Below are 19,749 nucleotides of genomic sequence, written 5' to 3'. Positions count from 1 at the left end.
CCAGCCTACCTGTCCTCCAAGCTGCACACTTTATTTGAAACCTCACCAAACCTCCTTGGTGACAGCAAAGCACCAGATCACTCAATCCACCCAAAAACACACCACTAACATGTAAATGACAGTTTCTAACAGCAGCGAAACCACATTTGAAAGAAAAAGTGAAAGAAGTCGTTTTGTGAAGGATGTTGTCTTGGTCGTGTAGTTCACTGGCGCCATCTTGCCCCCACTCTCCCCAGCTACTTTCAAGGCTCTTTTAAATCTTTCCCCTCTTACTTCAAGTCGATGCCTTCTCCATTTTAGTCTCACCTTCCCTGGTAGGGAGACTGTGGCGGTCCACCTTATCTATTCCCCTAATGATTTATAAACATCTCTAAGGCCTCTTCTCAATGTAAAAAGAGTTCCAGCCAGTCTAGTCTTCCTGTTAGCTTGAGCTTTCCAGCCTTCCAACATGAATCTTTGTTGAATCCTGTGAATCTTTTTTACATGTCCTTTCTGTTGGATCTGCTCTCATTATGCACGAGAACAGCACTCTATCATGTTGCTGATCTGTGCTGGTAGATGGTGGAAAGGCTCTGGAGTGTCAGAAGATGAATGCCTTGCTGCATGACACTGACTTGTTCTAGTAGTCACTTTATTTAAGTTTCTGATGAAGGGAGACCCCAGGACGTTGATGCAGGGACTAAGTGAATGTGATGCCATTGAATAGCAATATTGTTAGTTGGATTTTCTCTTATGGAGATGGTTATTGCCTGCCAATTTATTTCATAAATGTTACTTGCCTCTTATCAAGCCATGCTTGAAAATTGTTGGGTCTTGCTGCATGAGTGCAAAGGATGTTTAATTTTGTAATGCATTACAAACAGAATTGAACACTGTCCATTAATGAATGCTCTAGATCTAAACTTGCAGTGAAGAGAAGATATTTGGTGAAGCAGTTGAAGATATTTGAATCTTAGGAACTTCCGCAGTGACGTTTTGGGGCTGGAATGATTGACCTCCATCAACCACTGCTATCATCCTCTGAGTGAGATATGATTCCAGTCATTGGAATATTTTCAACTTGATGTCCATTGATCTCAGTTGCTCCAAGGCTTCTTAATCACACATTCAGTCAAATAGTGTCTTAAGGTCAAGGGCAATTCCTCCCATGTTGCAGCTGAAAGTCAGTTGCTTGGTCCATACTGGGACAAAGGCTTTGATGTGATTTGCAACTGAAGGCCCTGATAGAATGCAAAGATAATTGATGAGCAAATTATTGATAAGTAAGTACAAATCACAGCACCTTGACAGCAGATTCCATCTCTTTGCTGATGATTGAAAATAGGTTAGTTGGGTGATAAACCATGGGTTAGTTAGGCACCACAGTAGTGTAGCAGTTAGCACGACACTATCACAGCTTGGGGTGTTCCAGAGTTTGGAGTTCAATTCTGGCACCGTTCTATAAGAAGCCCTCCCTGTGGAATGTGTGGGTTTTCCATGGGCATTCTGATTTCCTCCCACAGTCCAAAGATGGACTGGGGAGGTTAACTGGTCATTATAAATTGCCCCGTGATTAGGTTAGGGTTAATCAGGGTTGTGGGTTGCTGGGGCAGCATGGTTTGAAGGGCCAGAAGGGCCTACTCCATGCTGTATTGCAAAATAAAAAGTAAAATAGTAATCTGGACTGGAATTGTTCCGCTTTTCATGATCAGGACATGCTTGGTTCATTTTCCACATTGTCATGCAGAGGCCAGAATTGTAACTGTACTAGAACAACTTGGCAAGAGGAAAGGCCAATTCTTAGTACAAGTCTGCAGGATGTTATTGTACTGAGTGCTGTCAACAAGGGATACCACACTAGTTTGTTTATCCTTTGTCCACCTGAAATGAAACATATTGGCTTCCACAAAATGCAAATCTAAGGAGCAAGCAGGGATTGCTCAACTACTTGGCACTATTGGCCGAATAATTGCTAATTCTTGGATGTCAAGCTTATCATCATTGAGGATCAGATGTTGCTGAAGCTGCCTTCTTCTCTTAGCTGTTCAGTTCCACCACTGTACTTGATGTGATGTAACAAATCTACAGAGCTTCAACCAAAAATGGTTGTGAATTCACGCTGATACAATTGTATTTCTATGCTCTATTGACTGACCTGTTGTACATACTATTTATTACAAATTACTATAAATTGCACATTGCACATTCAGACGGAGACGTAACATATAGATTTTTAGTCCTCATGTATGTGAATGATGTAAGTAATAAAGTCAATTCAATTCAATTGGCAAAGGTTGCATAGTAATTTTAAATTGCCAATTAGATCTGCTTCAGACCATGCTTCAGTTGATTATCTGAGTGGGATTGTAAGATGGATCACAGAACCCAGATATGAAAATGTCAAACAAGCTACAATTTCAGAAATGCCCAGTTTACAGCCTGTCGGGGTTTCAATGATATTACATCTAAGAAGGCACCCATGCAGCCACATCTATCAGGCTTTAGATGTTCTGAGCAATGTAATAAACATGCATGAAACTGCACACCCTAATGCCTTCCCCATCATTTCCGGGGATTTTAACCAGGCCAGTTTGAAAAAGTCTCTAAATAATTGAAACCCTCTCACCGGGGCTCAATAGCCAACTCTGATTGAGCGAATGCTATGTAAATACTGCCCATACACCTTTATTGGATGGCAGATTATACACACTGCATAAAATTATGAAGAATTTCAGCTTTATCAAACAGTTATAAAGAGAAAGAAAAGAAGGATGAAAAAAGGGCCCATTACTGTTAAATCAGTCTAAGTTTGCACGTGACTGTTGGAGCTCGGCTCTTCCAAAAGCTGGATATAACCGTTATTCATGGTGCTGAATTGTGATCACCAATCACCAATAGAGCTTCCTATGTTAGACTCTTTCTTTGTCTCACAAAGCACTCCTTGCAATCATGTCTTCCCATCAGACCAAATCCCATGGGCGTCTCTCCCAATCTTTTCTTTACCACATCTCCTGTCAAAACACCAGACTACTGTCCTTCAGAAAACTCTTCCCCACAGCTCTCTAGAACCTTCTCTGACATCCCACAATCCTGACTGGCTGACTCACATTCCCAAGTTTGACAATATGTGTCCTTATTTTAGCCAAAGCCAAAACACACTTTCCAGCATGGCACACTGCCTTTACAGAAAACTGCTAATATAAACTACCTCACAGCATAGCCATAGAAATCTTAACCAGGGAATTACATAATTATTACCAACAAGTTACTTGTGGTACTAAAGGAACCAAAACACAGAATCACTGTTATACCACCTTCAGGAGTGTTTACCGTGCTATCCCACACTCATACTTTGGAAAGTCTGATCACCTGGCTGTACTTCTAATCCCCAGGAACAGACAGAGACTGAAGACTGCAGCACCAGTAGTGAGGACCAAAAAGGTATGGACAAGGGAGGTGCAGGAACACTTACAGGTCTGCTTTGAATCTGTGGACTGGACTGGACTGTATTCAGGGATTTATCTTCGAATCTGAATTAGTATGCCACAGTAGTTACTGACTTCATAAAAACCTGTGTGGATGAGTGTGTACCTACAAGAACTTACTGTGCATGAATGAGGTGGGCTAGTTCTGCGGAATTCAAGTCTGGCGGCCTAGGTCTGTACAAGAGGACAAGGTACAACTTGCGGAGGGTTACCTCAAGAGCAAAGAAACAATTCCTACAGAGGTTGGAGGTGACATCAGATGTACGTCAACTCTGACAGGGTTTGGAGGACATTACTTCCTACAAACTGAAACCTAACATCATGAATCTCAGTGATGCTTCACTCCCAGATGAGCTCAATGCCCTTCATACTTGCTTCGAAAGGGAGAACAAACAACAGCCTTGAGGTTTCTGCAGCTCCTGGTGACCCTATCATCTCTGTCTCGGAGGCCGACATCAGGCTGTCTTTCAAGAGGGTGAACCCTTGCAAGGCGACAGGCCCCAATGGAGTACCTGGCAGAGCTCTGAAAACCTATGTCAACCAACTTGTGGAGATGTTCAAAGACATTTTCAATCTCTCATTGCTGCAGTCGGAAGTTCCCACCTGTTTCAAAAGGGCAACAATTATACCAGTGCCCAAGAAGTACAGGGTGAGCTGCCTTAATGACTCTCATCCAGTAGCACTCACATCCAGGGTGATAAGGTGCTTTGAGAGGTTGGTTATGGTTAAAGTTAACTTCTGTCTCAGCATGGGACTGGAACCACCGCGATTTGCCCATCACTACAATAGATTTACAAAGGATGCGATCTCATTGGTTCTTCACACGGCCGGCCTTCGATAACTTGGGCAATACAAGTACCTATGTCCAGATACTGTTTATTGAACACAGCTCAGCAATTAGCATAACCATTCCTATCAGTTCTGATCAAAAAGCTCCAGAACCTGGGCCTCTGTACCTCCCTCTGCAATTGGAACCTTGATTTCCTAACTAGAAGACCACAATCTGTGCAGATTGGAAATAACGTCTCCACCTTGCTGACAACCAATACTGGTGCACCTCAGGGATGCGTGCTTAGCCCACTGCTCTACTTTCTCTACACCATGACTGTGTGGCTAGGCACAGCTCAAATGTCATCTATAAATTTGCTGATGATATAACCATTATTGGCAGAAACTCAAGATGGTGATGAGACGATGTACAGGAGCGAGATATACCAGCTAGTTGAGTGGTATCGCAGCAACAACCTTGCACTCAGTGTCAGTAAGACCAAGGAACTGATTGTGGACTTCAGAAAGGGTAAGATGAGGGAACACACACCAGTCCTCAGAGGGATCAGAAGTGGAGAGAGTGAGCAATTTCAAGTTCCTGGGTGTCAATATCTCTGAGAACCTATCGTGGGCCCAACATATTGATACAGCTACAAAGAAGGCACGACAGCAGGTATATTTCATTAGGAGTTTGAGGGGATTTGGTACGTCACCAAAATCACTCGCAAATTTCTACAGATGTACGGTGGCGAGCATTCTAACTGGTTGCATCATCATCTGATATGGGGGGTAGGGGGTTTTGTGGCTACTACAGAGGATCAAAATAAGCAGCAGAGAGTTAAAAACTTAGTCAGTTCCATCACGGACACTAGCCTCCATAGTATCCATGACACCTTCATGGAGCGATGGTTCAAAAAGGTGGCATCTATCATTTACGGTCCCTCCCGTCACCCAGGACATGCCTTGTTCTCATTGCTACCATCAGGAAGGAGGTAGGGAAGCCTGAAGACACAAACTCAATGATTCAGGAACAGCTTCTTCTCATTTGCCATCTGATTTCTGAATGGACTTTGAATGATGAACACCAACTCACTACTCAAACACGAGAAAATCTGCAGATGCTGGGAATTCAAGCAACACACACAAAATGCTGGTAGAACACAGCAGGCCAGGCAGCATCTATAGGAAGAAGTACGTCGACTGTACCTCTTCCTAGAGATGTTGCCTGGCCTGCTGCATTCACCAGCAACTTTGATGTGTGTTGCCAATTAATTATGTTGCTTCCCAAAATCTTGTATTTTTTTCCTTTCTCTTTAATTCACTGATTCCTCTAAACTTCTCCTGCAATATTTTTCTATGTAACCATTTCAAATGGGCACCTGGAGCCGTGACTGTCATCAAATTGTCCGGCTTGCGGTCTGTTAACCATTAACGTATCGTAGAGATTTGCTCCAGTTCTTGCAACATACAAAGATTTGCACCAATACACATTAAAATCTTTAATTTATACAGTTAAACAAAAGAATATATGAAACTCATTCACATACTCCTTTCCAAACAATTCTTATTTTGTTCTCTCTGAGTCATATGGCTGTTTAATGCTTCCATTAACTGATTGGCTTGTATCTCCTTTTAAATCTCAAAACTGTGATTATAAAACTTTATTTGCTTGCAACCACATCAAGCAACCTGGAGACAGCCTTGGATTGCAATGTGATTAAGTGAACTCTCTACCTCATTTGCTTTCTCCTGCTGATGCAACCCATCATCAGGGACCCCCACCACCCAGGACCTGCTCTCTTCTCGCTGCTGCCATCAGTGAGAAGGTCCAGGAGCATCAGGACTCATATCATCAGGTTCAGGAACCGTTATTACCCCTCAACCATCAGGTTCTTGAGTCAAATTTTAACTCAACTTCACTTGCCCCAATACTGAATGGCTTCCACAACCTGTGGACTCACTTTCTTTTTTTTTTGTGTGGGATATAAATTTTATTTTTTTTTTAATTTTATTTTTATTTGGATAAGGAGTTCACAATTATCATGTACTTTTTTCACACATATAACCTTTTCCATTTTTTTATATGTATAAAACTACAATTATTTATACATTCTTAAGTACACATTGAGATGATATAAAAGCAAAATAAACATTTAAATAGATAATTATGTACTGTGGTAAATCTAACCTATTAGGCTAAGTAATGAAATTAGTTGTTAAGAAAAATGGTAATAATAGTTTCCATACAACCCTTCTGGACCATTTCCACTGGTCCAAAATGTTGCATACAAGCCTATATACCAACCATTGTAGGTGTTTATATCCCAATTTGTTCGTGCTTGTTCCTGCCCGCAGACATAATTATCCAATCCCTATGTACTTATTTACTTAATTTTTTCATTTTTTTTATCCCTTTCCCAAATCTTTCCCTTTACTTGTGTTAATTCTCTATTTTCCAAAAAAAAACAACAACAAACATTTAGACTAGGGGTGCTTACGTTAGCAATATTACTGTGTTGATGAGAAGAGCAATATAAATCATTAGGAGAGTCATCTAAAGTCTGCTCGCATTGGGGTTATATATTCAATCCATTTATTCCAGATTCGATAAAATGTTTCTTTTTGAGTTCTCAGAGACTCACTTTCAAGGACTCTACATCTCAAGTTCTCTATTTTTATTGATTATTTATTTATTTATTAGTGTTATTTTATTTTGTATTTGCACATTTTGTTGTCTTTTGCACATTGCTTGCTTGTCCGTCCTGGTTGGTATGGTCTTTCATTGATTCTATTACTTTTCTTGGATTTACTGAGTATGCCCGCAAGAAAACATATCTCAGAGTTGTATATGGTGGCATACAGTATATATACTTTGATAATAAATTTACTAGGAACTTTGACATTAGAGTTATATACCTCTTTTGATTCTCCATTGATAGGATACATGATTAATTCTGTATTTTGAAATCAAACAGCATTTGTCTCATGTCAGGTCATTATCTTTAATTATCTTCCTGAATAGTTCTTCCCATATCTCAATATGCATATCAGTTCCTCCCATCTTTTTAGCTTTGGATGCAGTAAATCTATTACTTTAATCTGCATTTCGAATTATCAATGCATGTGATCAAATAAATATGTTCAGCAGGAGATACCTTTTATCAGCATTTCGACAAGAAATACCTCCTCGCCTATTCAAAGAGGTTCACAAGGACTTTGCATGGATTGGAGAGATTAGCCATAAGAAGAGGTTGTACACATTTGGATTGTATTCTCTGGAACTGAAGACAAGTAAATAAAATTCTGAGATCATAGACAGGGTAGATGGTCTTTTTCTCAGGTTGTAAATGTCAACTACTATGGGACATGGCTGTAACGAGAGGGGAAATTCAGAAGTGATTTACAAGATGTTTTTTTTCGCACACAGAGAGAGGTAGGTGTTTGGAATGCTGCTGGAGAGGTGGTGAAAGTGGATATGATCGCAATGACTGAGAGGCAGTTAAGCAGGCAGACAGACAGGCACGAGATGGAGGGGATTTGGCCAGGTGAAGGCAGAAGGCATTAGCTTAAAATGGCAGTACGTCAGCAGAAACATTGTGGACTAATGGGACTGTTCCAGTACTCTACCTTTCTATGTTTTGTGTTCTATGTTCAACTTACTTACACCAATGTACATTTAAAAACATAATATTGTTCTTAAAAACCCTTCAGATACACAGATTAAGTGTTGCATTCATGTGTTGCATCTGCATTCACTTTGCTCTTGAATGCCATACTGCTTTTTTTGTTGATCAGTGGTTTGGCTCTTGGTTTTAAATAGTTGTCGTGTCATTGTGGCCTTGAGTTAGCTCAATAAAGAGACACAATGCAGGTACAAAAGTTGGTCAGTCATTCTGGATGCAGTTGTGAATTCTAATTTCTAGTCACAAAACCGTGAACGATGATAGGTTATTTAGTCACATGACTTGGCCAGGTTACCATACAGGCAAGGGAAATGGCAGTAGGGTAAGTAACCCCAGAGACAGAAGATATAGGAATTGGGTGAGTTAACATACCAGCACAGGAATTGGGTGGGTAACTGGACAGATATTGGAACTGATGGAGAACCTCACGGCCACAGGAGATAGGTGGGTAAGCACACAGCTGGCTTCAAAACCAACAAAATGTTGTGCTGACTTCTGACAAGTACCTGCAGCACTGGGGTAAATTTTAAGCTTGCTCTCAGGGTATCAAAATAACCAGGTTGATAAGCTGCTTGGCAATTGTTTTCTCTTTGATGAAAGCGGTAGAAATGAAACTCAGAAAGTTTGATCACAAGCTGTTAATACCACATTACTAACATACTTGGGCATAGAATTGTCAATGTACCTCAGTAGATAATGACACAGTATCTATTGACGGGTCCCATAGCTATTTCCTCTTATGAGAAAGTGACTGGGCCTTGCTAATAATAATGCCTGCTGTTTTAACTGTACTACTGTGCTACTGCAATTTTTCCATATTTGTGTGCTCTACTGCCTCTACCCCTTCTCCCCCCATTAGCATTACTAATGGCTTTTTTATTTTCCTCCTTCCTTTTCTTACTCATACTCTTGGTAATGCTCCCTTCCATTCTAACCCTGCAGTCCTCTTTGCATACTGCCCGTCAGAGTGCTCCTGAAATTCCCAGTGCTGCGGACCTTGTCAGTGCAATCGAAAAGTTGGTTAAAAGTAAACTGGTAAGTTTAGAATTTCAAAGAAGAACACAAAATGGATTTGTGGTGCCTCTTTTCAAATACTACACTTTTAGCACTGCAGTTTATTTCATTTGTGGGAGTAGGACTTAATAAATGGAATATGGAAGGATGACAACTCTGACTCAGTTTTTAACCTTAGCCAGTTTGACCCGATTCGAAAGGGCTGAGCACATAGTGCGTAGAAAAGGATTGCACGCCTGGAAGTTCTATCTTTTGACTGTTTTCTCAGATAGATGTAAAATACCCCACTGAAATATTCAAAGAAGTGCAGGGACTTGTCCCATCGTCAGTGTCAACTAAACATTGTCTGCACGTTTATCTCATTGCTGTTGGACCTACCTGTGCAACTCAGCTATTGTCTTTTCCTACCATCTAACTGTGACTACATTTTTTTTTTAAATTGCATTATTGCTCTGATGTACTTTCGGATGTCCTGATGTCATAAAAATGAATAAATAATGGTTGTGTCTTTTTTTGCTTTAAGAAAGACGGTGTTAGAAAACTTGATTGCTATGGTTGATATGAAGGATTGATTTTTGTTTTATTCTGGTCGGTACAACTTACATTTCATCCAACTGAGGTTTCTTCTTCCATTGTATAAAATAAAACTCCAGTATAACGGGTCTAGTACAGGCTGACCACAAGTAATCAGCAGAGCAGTTATCCACTTTAATCAAGTCAGTTTTCTGCTGCATTTGCCATTTTATAAGATCCTAAGCACAGCTTTGCTTTTTGCAAACTTGTGCAAGGAAAGACAATGTTTAGTAAAGTAATGCTAATGTGAACAGTTGGCCCTATTACTAAATGTCTACAAAAATGTATAGTCCAACCTTCTTCCTTAATGATATGGATATTAAAAAATATCTACAATAGCTAAGTGTTAGAATATAGCAAATCACAGTCAAAAATAAGGGTTGAATGTTAGCCATGCAATGAGTTAAAGAGTGGTTTACGATTGTTCATTGCTTTTCAGAGCTATTTGTAACTGATCGAAAATTTATAATCAAAATTATTTGTTCAGTTATAGTTAAAGACGTTGGTAGGGAAGGGGAGGATTCGAAATTGATGTATTTAGAGTTTCTAAAGAGTAGTTTTGAACGTCCACAGTTAAAGGCATTGTTCATTTCCACTCCAGTCTATGAGCTGGAGATATTGTGATAAACCCACCTTAACTTTTGCAAAAATTATGTTTTTTAATATTTGTAGAAAGATTTCAATGCAAATAGAAGATATTTAAGTTGGACATTCCATTCACAATAATGAACTTTAGTCATGAATTTACAGAGGAAATACTTCTGTCAGTTACTTCATTATGCCAGAAACAAGAAATGCTCAGATTGCTAGCAAGTTGGTTGCAGTTGTACTCAACGTAATTAATGATGCTATCTCTACCACAGCCAAGAAGGTCACAAACATTGCAAATTGTCCATTAAGTGCCTCAAAAAATGGTAGCAACTAATAGTTGCCAAGTAAAGAGACCTTCTTATTCTAATGTGTATATATACAGATTGTTCAGATGATATTCCAACTGCAGAGGCTAAAGTTAATCATGTTAGGTGTTCTTATGTTGGTATTTGTATAATATTTCAATTTTCAAATGAGATGATATAAAACTAATTAGAAGTCCTCCAACCAATCATGACAGTACTGTCAGAAGGCTTATTCATGGGAGTATGTTGTGTGATTATTGTCCTGAAGCTTGTAAAACTGAGTAACAGCAAAATATATTGAAACTACTCAGTGGTCAGGCTGCAATTTGTGGATAGAGAAAAAGAGTATTAATATTTCAGTCTATTTGGAAGATCAAAATGCTCTATGTGGATAGAAACCAGTTATTAAAGAAGGATAATCATACTTTTAGTTCAGGGGGTGCCACAAAAAAATTATATAACAGATTGTTTTATTCTGCTGATGGTCTAGTGACAACATTAACAAGAATGAAGTGGATGTCATAACATTCAGCTGGGTCCTATCAGTTATAATATTGAAAACTATTGCATTACTCATTTCCCTGAACTTTGTGGGAGTAGCTATTATTATGGAATGGTTATGGTAACATCAGTCATGATAATGAGGATAAGATTACCACATGTTTTAATATTTATATGGTGCAACATACTATATTTATATAGTTTTGCTTGCCCTGTAATAAGGTTAAGCATGTTTCATAACTGAACAATTATTCTTCACTAGTCTCTGGAACCAGGCTGTTCCTACCGAAGCAACTTGAAAGATCCCCTGAGCCCTGAGTCAATGACTTCTTCTGCATCACCTGGAGATCTTGCAGAAGAAAAGCGCGCCAAGGCACTTAAAGGACGAACGTAAGCTAAATTTTTCCTTGCTCTTACAAAATATGAAAATGGGTTACAATCAATGAACTCAGATTTGTTATTTTGCCTGAAATTTATTTTATAACATGATGAGGAGATTTAAAGGTGACCAGAAGTCTGGATTGTATAATCTGATAAACAAGTTGTGCTTTGTTGCTGCAAAATTTTGGGTGCGCAGCATGTGTTAGGTTTGAAATATTTGATGAGGAACATGACCACTGCCCCCTAGCATCCTCCTGGCCGATGTACAGTTATTGGAAAGCAAGATAGAGGACCTAAGGGCAAGATTGATGTATTGGGGGGAAATGAAGGATTGTTATGTTCTCTTTCTCTGAGACATGGCTCACCCACCCCCTTCACTCTAGACACTGTGCTGCAGCCTCAGGAGTACTCGATCTACTACATGGAAGAACATCTGCATCAGGAAAATGGACAGGCAGTGGCGTCCGTTTCATGGTCCTTAGATGTCTCAGTCTAGTTACCCCAAGATGCAACATCTAATGAATAAGTCTGACCATTTTACTTATCAAGAGTATTCTCTGCTGTGATCCTGATTGCACTTTACATACCAACAAGGGCAGATGTCAAGCTAGCATTTGATCTGTCGAGTGCCATGATTACAAACAAGAAACAGCCTAACCTGACTCCTTTCACATCCGTGCCAAGGACTTCAAGCAGGCTAGCTTGAAGAAATCTCTGCCCATCTACCATCACCACATCACCTGCAGCACCAGAAGATCCAACATTGCTATACTACTACCAAGAATGCCTGACATTCCATCCTGTACCCACATTTGGGCAAATCTGACTACCTAGCTGTCTTCCTCATCTCTAGATATATGTAGAGACTAAAGAGCATGGCACCAGAGGGAAGGACAACAAAGAGGTGGTCTGCTTTTTTGTCCTTACCTCTGTCAACAATCTCCATCAGCACAAATGCACTCCACGGCTGTGTGCTTAGCCCCCTTTATACTTAACAACTATAAGGCTAAGCACAGCTCCAGCCAGAGCCACGTTTAAGTTTGCTGACGACACCACTGTTGTGAGCCGAATCAAAGGTGATGATAAATTGGCATATAGGAGGAAGATTGAAAACCGGATTGAATGGTGCACAACAACAAGCTCTCACTCAAAGTCAGCAAAACCAAAGAGCTGATTATCGGCTGCAGTAGGAAGAAACTGGAGGTCCATTAGCCAGTCCTCATTAAGGGATTGGAGGTGGAGAGGGTGAGTAGTTTTAAATTCCTTGGCAGTAACATATTAGAGGATCTGTCCTGGGACCGACACATTTAAATGTCATTGTGAAAAAAGGCACAACAGCGCCTCTATTTTCTTAGAAGGTAGAAGTAGATTTGACATGTCACCAAAAGCGTTGACAAACTTCTATAGATGCACAGTGGAGAGTATTCTAACTGTTTGCATTATGGCCTGTAACGGAAATGCCAATGGCCAGGAATAGAAAAGCTTACAAAAAGTGGTGGATACAGCCCAGTCCATTACAGGTAAAACCCTTCCTACCAATAAGTACATTTACATAGAACGCTGCCACAAGAAAGCAGCATCCATCATCAAAGCTCCCCACCCTCCAGGCCTTGATCTCTTCTCACTACTACCATTGGGCATGAGGTACAAAAAGCTTGGGTCCCACAGCACCTGCTTGCAGAACAGTTATATCCCTACAACAATTAGGCTTCTGAACTGGTATGGATAACCTCACACACCCCAATGCTGAACTGATTCTGTGACCTGCAAACTCACTTTTAAGGACTCTAAATTACTCATGTTCTCAGTATTATTTTATTTGCACAATGTGCCGTCTTTGGTTGTTTGTCAGACTGTATGTAGTTGTTCATTAAATTCTATTGTATTTCTTTTTACCTGCAAATGCCTGCATGAAAATAAATCTTCAGGTAGTTTCTGGTAACACATGTAATTCTGATAACAAATTTACTTTGAACTTTGAAATTTGAAATATATTGTGTGAATTATGGCAGTCCCGTCTACTCCATCCCTACTGGATGTGCTGCCTATGATTTGACCATGGCAATGCAGATGCAGAGGACCATTCTCACTGCCCGGAAGTACCGTACTCTCAGTGATAACATGGCTTTTGATAACACAATTCAGGACCCTCCTGAAACTGCTCTGAAAACTTAATGGTCGTTAGAGCCCTGCTCAAATCTTCACAGTTGCAAGTGATCTTTAAGTATCTCCAGTATTCAGGGACATTTCAAAACTATTATAATAGAAATAATGAAACTGTCTTCAAAATGTTTTTAAGCATTTATAAAAGCTGAAACATATTAAACTCAAGGAAATAATTAAAAATGTAATTCACTTGCTCTGTATGCTCCCCACTGAAATTCAAAAAGTCTAAGATCCTGTGCTGGCTGTAACTGAAATTTCCCACCATTTTGAGCAGACTACCTCAACACTAATAGCCGACCAGTGGCTTAGTGGCATCCACACCGGACTTTGAGGTGAGTGGTCCTGTGTTCAAATCCGGCTGGCTCCTTGAGGCTTTCCATCCCTGCTGGGTTGAGTGTTGAGCTAGCAACTCGGCTTGTGAGAAAACGGACAAAAATGCTGAAGAAACGACAAAGGTTGCTGCCCAATGCACCACAAGGGCAGAAAGAAACAACAAACTCACCACAAATGGTCACATCACACCTTTGTTAACTATCTTCCTGAGGGGCAGTGTCCAAATGGTTATCAGCATCCCCTTGCTGTGCCCTATTAACACCCAATTTGCAGCCCCTGTTATGTAAGAGAGATTGGAGGCTTTCTATTTCCTTCTCCCTTGCAAGATGAAGACCTACAGGCAAAGAGAGCATATGCCATTGCTAGAATCGTATGCAGAATTCAACGGCAGACACAATCTCAATGGCTGTCCACACAGCTTTAGACCTCCTGGACAACACAAATACCTACGTCAGGATGCTGTTCATCGACTATAGCTCAACATTTAATACCATCATTCCCATAATCCTGATTGAGAAGTTGCAGAACCTGGGCCTCTGTACCTCCCTCTGCAATTGAATCCTTGACTTCCTAACCAGAAGACCACAATCTGTGCGGATTGGTGATAACATATCCTCCTCGCTGACAATAAACACTGGCACACCTCATGTATGTGTGCTTGGCCCACTGCTCTGCTCTCTGTATACACATGACTGTGTGTCTAGGCATAGCTCAAATACCATCTACAAATTTGCTGACGATACAACCATTGTTGGTAGAATCTCAGATGGTGATGAGAAGGCGTACAAGAGTGTGATATGCCAACTAGTGGAATGGTGCCGCAGCAACAACCTGGCACTCAATGTCAGTAAGACAAAAGAGCTGATTGTGGACTTCAGGAAGGGTAAGACGAAGGAACACATACCAATCCTCATAGAGGGATCAGAAGTGGAGAGAGTGAGCAGCTTCAAGTTCCTGGGTGTCAAGATCTCTGAGGATCTAACCTGGTCCCAACATATCGATGTAGTTATAAAGAAGACAAGACAGTGGCTGTACTTTATTATGAGTTTGAAGAGATTTGGCATGTCAACAAATACACTCAAAAACCTCTATAGTTGTACCATGGAGAGCATTCTGACAGACTGCATCACTGTCTGGTATGGAGGGGCTACTGCACAGGACCAAAAGAAGCTGCAGAAGGTTGAAAATCTAGTGAGCTCCATCTTGGGCACTAGCCTACAAAGTGCCCAGGACATCTTTAGGGAGCAGTGTCTCAGAAAGGCAGCATCCATCATTAAGGACATCCAGCACCCAGGGCATGCCCTTTTCTCACTGTTACCATCAGGTAGGAGATACAGATGCCCGAAGGCACACACTCAGTGTTTCAGGAACAGCTTCATCACCTCTGCCATCCAATTCCTTAATGGACATTGAATCTTTGGACACTACCTTGCTTGTTTTTTAATATACAGTATTTCTGTTTTTGCACATTTTTTAATCTATTCAATGTATGTAATTGAATTACTTGTTTATTTATTAATATTTATTTATTATTTTTATTTATATTTTTTCTCTGCTAGATTATGTATCGCATTGAATTGCTGCTGCTAAGTTAACAAATTTCACATTACATGCCAGTGATAATAAACCTGATTCTGATTCTGATTCTGAGAACAGCAATTATGGGACATTAAATATCGGGCATCCCAAAATACTCCCGCTGTTGTTGTCCAATACAAGAATCACAAACACAACTGGAAGTATAAATTTCCATATCAGCCTCACTGCCTTAATATTAGCTCTTGGACTTTAGCTGGAGATTTGGATTCTACTTGAAATTAGGTTCCTTCACTAGGCATTGTTTACTCAAATCTGAGTTAAATGATTAACGTTCATGAATGTCGTAAAAGTATCAGTTTATCTCCTATAATATGAGCAAAGTCCTCAAGAATGCTGATATATTTTAGACAAGTAAGATTAAAAAAGTAAACATGAATACATGGATTGATCTTTGGCACATCTCAAAAGCTCATTCCTGTTTGCACTTCATTTGAAGAATCAACAGTATTGCAATGGTGTACAGTGAATTTTCAATGACTTGCTCTTCAATTAATTCGGTAATGCAAATACAAGCTGTGAAGGCTGAAGTAGTGCTGAATTAGTAATTCAGAGGAAAAGACAAACATAGCATGAAAATAATGAGTCACTATAAAAGGAACAGCAGTATTGTGTGGATACGTCAATTGCTACTCCAATAAAATACCAGGTACCTTTTGGTAAATTATGAAGTGGAAAATTATTCCAATCAGGTGATTGTTGAAAACCACTTTAACATTGGTTAATGGCTCAGAATGCTCTGATGTCTTTTGTATTCTCTAATAAGATTGTGTGCCAAAATTCACAAGCCTTTCTAAACCTTCTGGAGAAAAAGATGGAAATATTATAACTATTTGAAAGCAGAATGGAAAGCATCAATTCAAAATATTATGTGTTTTTTTTGTATTAAGTTCTGAGAGACTTGCAGTATATTTCCAACATTTTTATTACAACTTCTATATACTTCATTTTCGGGTTTAGTTGTAAAGATCTCTCTTGAAGGCCAGCTTGAAGAAGCCTCTGAACAATGCCACCAATATATCAGCTGCGGAACCAGAAGAGCTAACACACTTAACCACCTTCAAGAACACTTACCATACCATCCCATACTCACACTTTGGGAAGTTTAATCACCTGGCTGTACTTCTACTCCTGGCATAAAGGCAGATTCTAAAGACCACAGGACCAAGAAGATATGGTCGAGGGAGGTGAGGAGCACTTACAATGGCTGTATTGAATTGATGGACTGGACAAAATTCAGGAATTCATCTTTGAATCTGAATGAATATGCCGTAGTTGTCATCGACTTCATCAAGGCCTGAGCGGATGGGTGTGTGCCTTTGAGAACATTACCAGAGATACCCAAACCAAAAGCCGTGGATATACCCAGATATTTATGGTCTACTGAGGGCTAGATCTGTGGCATCCAAGACAGGTGATCCAGAACTATACACGGTCTAGGTACAACCTACATAAGTCTATTTTAAGAGCGAGAAAACAACTCTGAATTAAAGTCAGAGATGAAATCAGATGCATGTCAGCTCTGGGATGGTATGCAGACCATTACTTCCTACAAGGTGAAACCTGACATCATGAATAGCTGTGATGCTTCACTTCCAGATGAGCTGAACGCCTTTTATACACAATTTGAAGGGAAGAATAAAAATACACCTGTGCAAGTCCCTGCAGCCCTGGTGATCCCGCAATCTCTGAAGTGCTTTGAGGGCTTGGTCATGGCCATAATCAAATACCTCCTTCGCAAGGACCTGGACCCGCTGCAAGTTGCCTATCACCACAATAGATCTACAGGGGATGCAATCTCACTGGCTCTCCACTCGGCCCTAACAATAGCAATGCCTGCATCAGGCAACTGTCTATTCAAGGTTCAAGATAAATTTATTATCAAAGTACATGTACAACCCTGAGATTCATTTTCTCGCGAGCAATGACAATAAATCCTTAATAGAATAATAACCATAACAAAAAGCGATAAAAGACCACACCAACTTAGGTGTTCAACCAGTGTGGAAAAGACAGCAAACTGCAAATACAAAAAGAAAGAAATACTTAATAAATAAATAAACTATAAGTATTGAGAGCATAAGATGAAGAGTATATGAAAACGAGTCCATAGGTTGTGGGTCCTTTGGACTTATTTTCATGTGCAACACAATCGTGCTCTCAATTCTAATGAACAAACTCCAAAACCTATTGCTCTGCTCACTCTGTACCTACGAGTGCGGGCTAGGCACAGCTCAAACACCATATATAAATTTCTCAGTTACACAACTACTATTGGCAGAATTTCAGATGCTGACGAGGTGTAAGGAGTGAGGTAAGGTCAGCTGGTTGAGTAGAGCTGCCGCAACAACGTTGCCATGTCAGTAAGATCAAGCAAATTGATTGTGCATGTCAGGAAAGGGGAGTCAGGGGAACGCACACCAGTACTTGTCGAGGGATCAGCAGTGGAAGGGATGAGCAGTTTCAAGTTCCCTGGTGTCAACATCGCTGAAGATCTATCCTGGCCCAACATATTGATGCAATTGCAAAGAAGGTATGACAGCGGCTATATTTCATTAGGAGTTTAAGGAGACCTAGTATGTCACCAAAGACTCTCTCACATTTCTACAGATGTACCATGGAGGGCATTGTAACTGTTTGCATCACCATCTGGTATGGAGGGGCCACTGCACAGGATTGGAAAAAGGTGCAGAAAGTTGGTAACTTAGACAGCTTCATCATGGGCATTAGCCTCCCCAGCCTGCAGGACACCATCAAAAGGCGATGCCTCAAAAAGGTGGCATCCATCATTAAGGACTCCCATCACCCAGAACATGCCCTCTTCTCATTGCTACCATCAAGGAAGAGGTAGAAGAGCAGGAAGACACACGCTTAACATTTCAAGAACAGCTTCTTCCTCTCTGCCATCAGATTTCTGAATGGACATGAACACTACATCACAAAAATTTTTATCTCTTTTTGTATATCTAATGATTGCAAGATCCTGCTGTACGTTAAGAACTCGAAGAGTAGACTGTAGGTCTACACCATCAGTGAGTTGCACATTAGCAGGGATAATGCAGGAGCTGCACAATGTGCTGCTGCCTGAGTCGATGGAGGCTTACAGTCCACCAGCAAGTGGCCATCCTGATCGCTTTTCCTGTGATTGCAAGTCCCCATTGGACATGTTGATATGTTATGCCACAAGTTCGATTCACTGATTTATTGGATGCGAGCAGGGGTGGATGGAGGGAGCCAAGTCCTCGGTCATGGTGAGGACTAGGCCTGAAGCCACGGTGTCACCTGTTTGCAGCCACTCAGAGTGAAGGGACAAAGCCATTACACTTCACCGGGGGCAGCATGGCACGGAGTCGGAGCTGCCCTCCCAGGGTTTCGTTCGGCAGAAGGCGAGCTCTGTTGATTTTTAGTGGCACTCAGTGGACTCGGGCCTCAAGTTGCGAGGTCGCTTACTTGTCAGCCACCGGAGGAGAGGCATCCGAGCCAACAGCACTCTGCCGGGGGTGGCGCAGTGCAGTTGTGGCAACTGAAGATTTTAAATGGACTGAGGGGTCTGGACTATATACTTGTATATTTGTCTGGTTCTGTTTTTACTAATATCCTAAATGTGCCTGTATATGGGAGGACTGGGCCTCAAAGCCACAGTCTCACCTACTGGGCGTGAAGAGCCAGTCAATGGATGATATCAGTGGGCTGAGGGGATCTGGACTGTTGGTGATGTGTCTTTGCACCCTGACCCCGCTGTCTCATTTGGCTGTATTCATGTATAGTTAAATGACAATTAAACTTGAATTGATTGATTGATAATGTAGTGCAATGTACTGCTGCAGCAAAACATCAAATTTTACGTCATATGCAAGTGATATTAAACCTGATTCTGATTTTGATTCTATTCTTTTGTTTATTATTAAGCCCAACCAGTACTTTGATAGACATTATTCAGGTATGATTGTCCTATTTCATTAATACATGTTTTATTCCCTGTAATTCATCTTCAGAGTTTGAGAGGGTTGATAATATACATAACAAATTAAAGATTGGGACCCTGTCCAAACAGATTTTGTAATACATCCATTTACTATTCTTCCATCTCTTTCCATCTCATTGTAGTTATGTTCTGAATGAGCTGGTTCAAACAGAGAAGGATTACGTGAAAGATTTGGGAATTGTGGTAGAGGTAAGGTGTATTAACTGTAACTTGTACACTAGTAGAAAAATTATTGTAAAATCCTTTATAAATGTTAATTTAAAATGTTATTTTAAAGGATATTGTTGTAGTGAACTTAGTAACATGGTGGCACTTTCTCAGTTTATCCTTCACAACCTATTTCTATAAGCAAATGATGAAGGGTTAATTTGAGCAATTAGTAACCCAAA

The 19,749-nt window shown here is 40.4% G+C and overlaps 1 protein-coding gene across 6 annotated transcripts in view; it reads left to right on the top strand.

The window, feature by feature from the left end:
- Nucleotides 1–19,749, top strand: part of kalrna (kalirin RhoGEF kinase a) — a 747,932-nt gene that overhangs the window by 646,064 nt on the left and 82,119 nt on the right. For 5 of the 6 annotated variants that reach the window (XM_063052242.1, XM_063052243.1, XM_063052245.1 and 2 more), the window contains 2 exons: nucleotides 11,162–11,289; nucleotides 19,483–19,549. In XM_063052242.1, coding sequence (XP_062908312.1) covers nucleotides 11,162–11,289; nucleotides 19,483–19,549 — 195 coding nt within the window. Of the gene's footprint in view, nucleotides 1–8,857; nucleotides 8,951–11,161; nucleotides 11,290–19,482; nucleotides 19,550–19,749 lie in introns of all 6 variants that reach the window. The other variant, XM_063052247.1, reaches the window with a different exon arrangement.

This window comes from Mobula hypostoma, chromosome 6 (assembly GCF_963921235.1).
Source record: "Mobula hypostoma chromosome 6, sMobHyp1.1, whole genome shotgun sequence".
NCBI lineage: Eukaryota > Metazoa > Chordata > Chondrichthyes > Myliobatiformes > Myliobatidae > Mobula > Mobula hypostoma.
The sequence above is the reverse complement of the archived record's forward strand: the minus strand, read 5'-3'. Positions and strand labels throughout refer to the sequence as shown.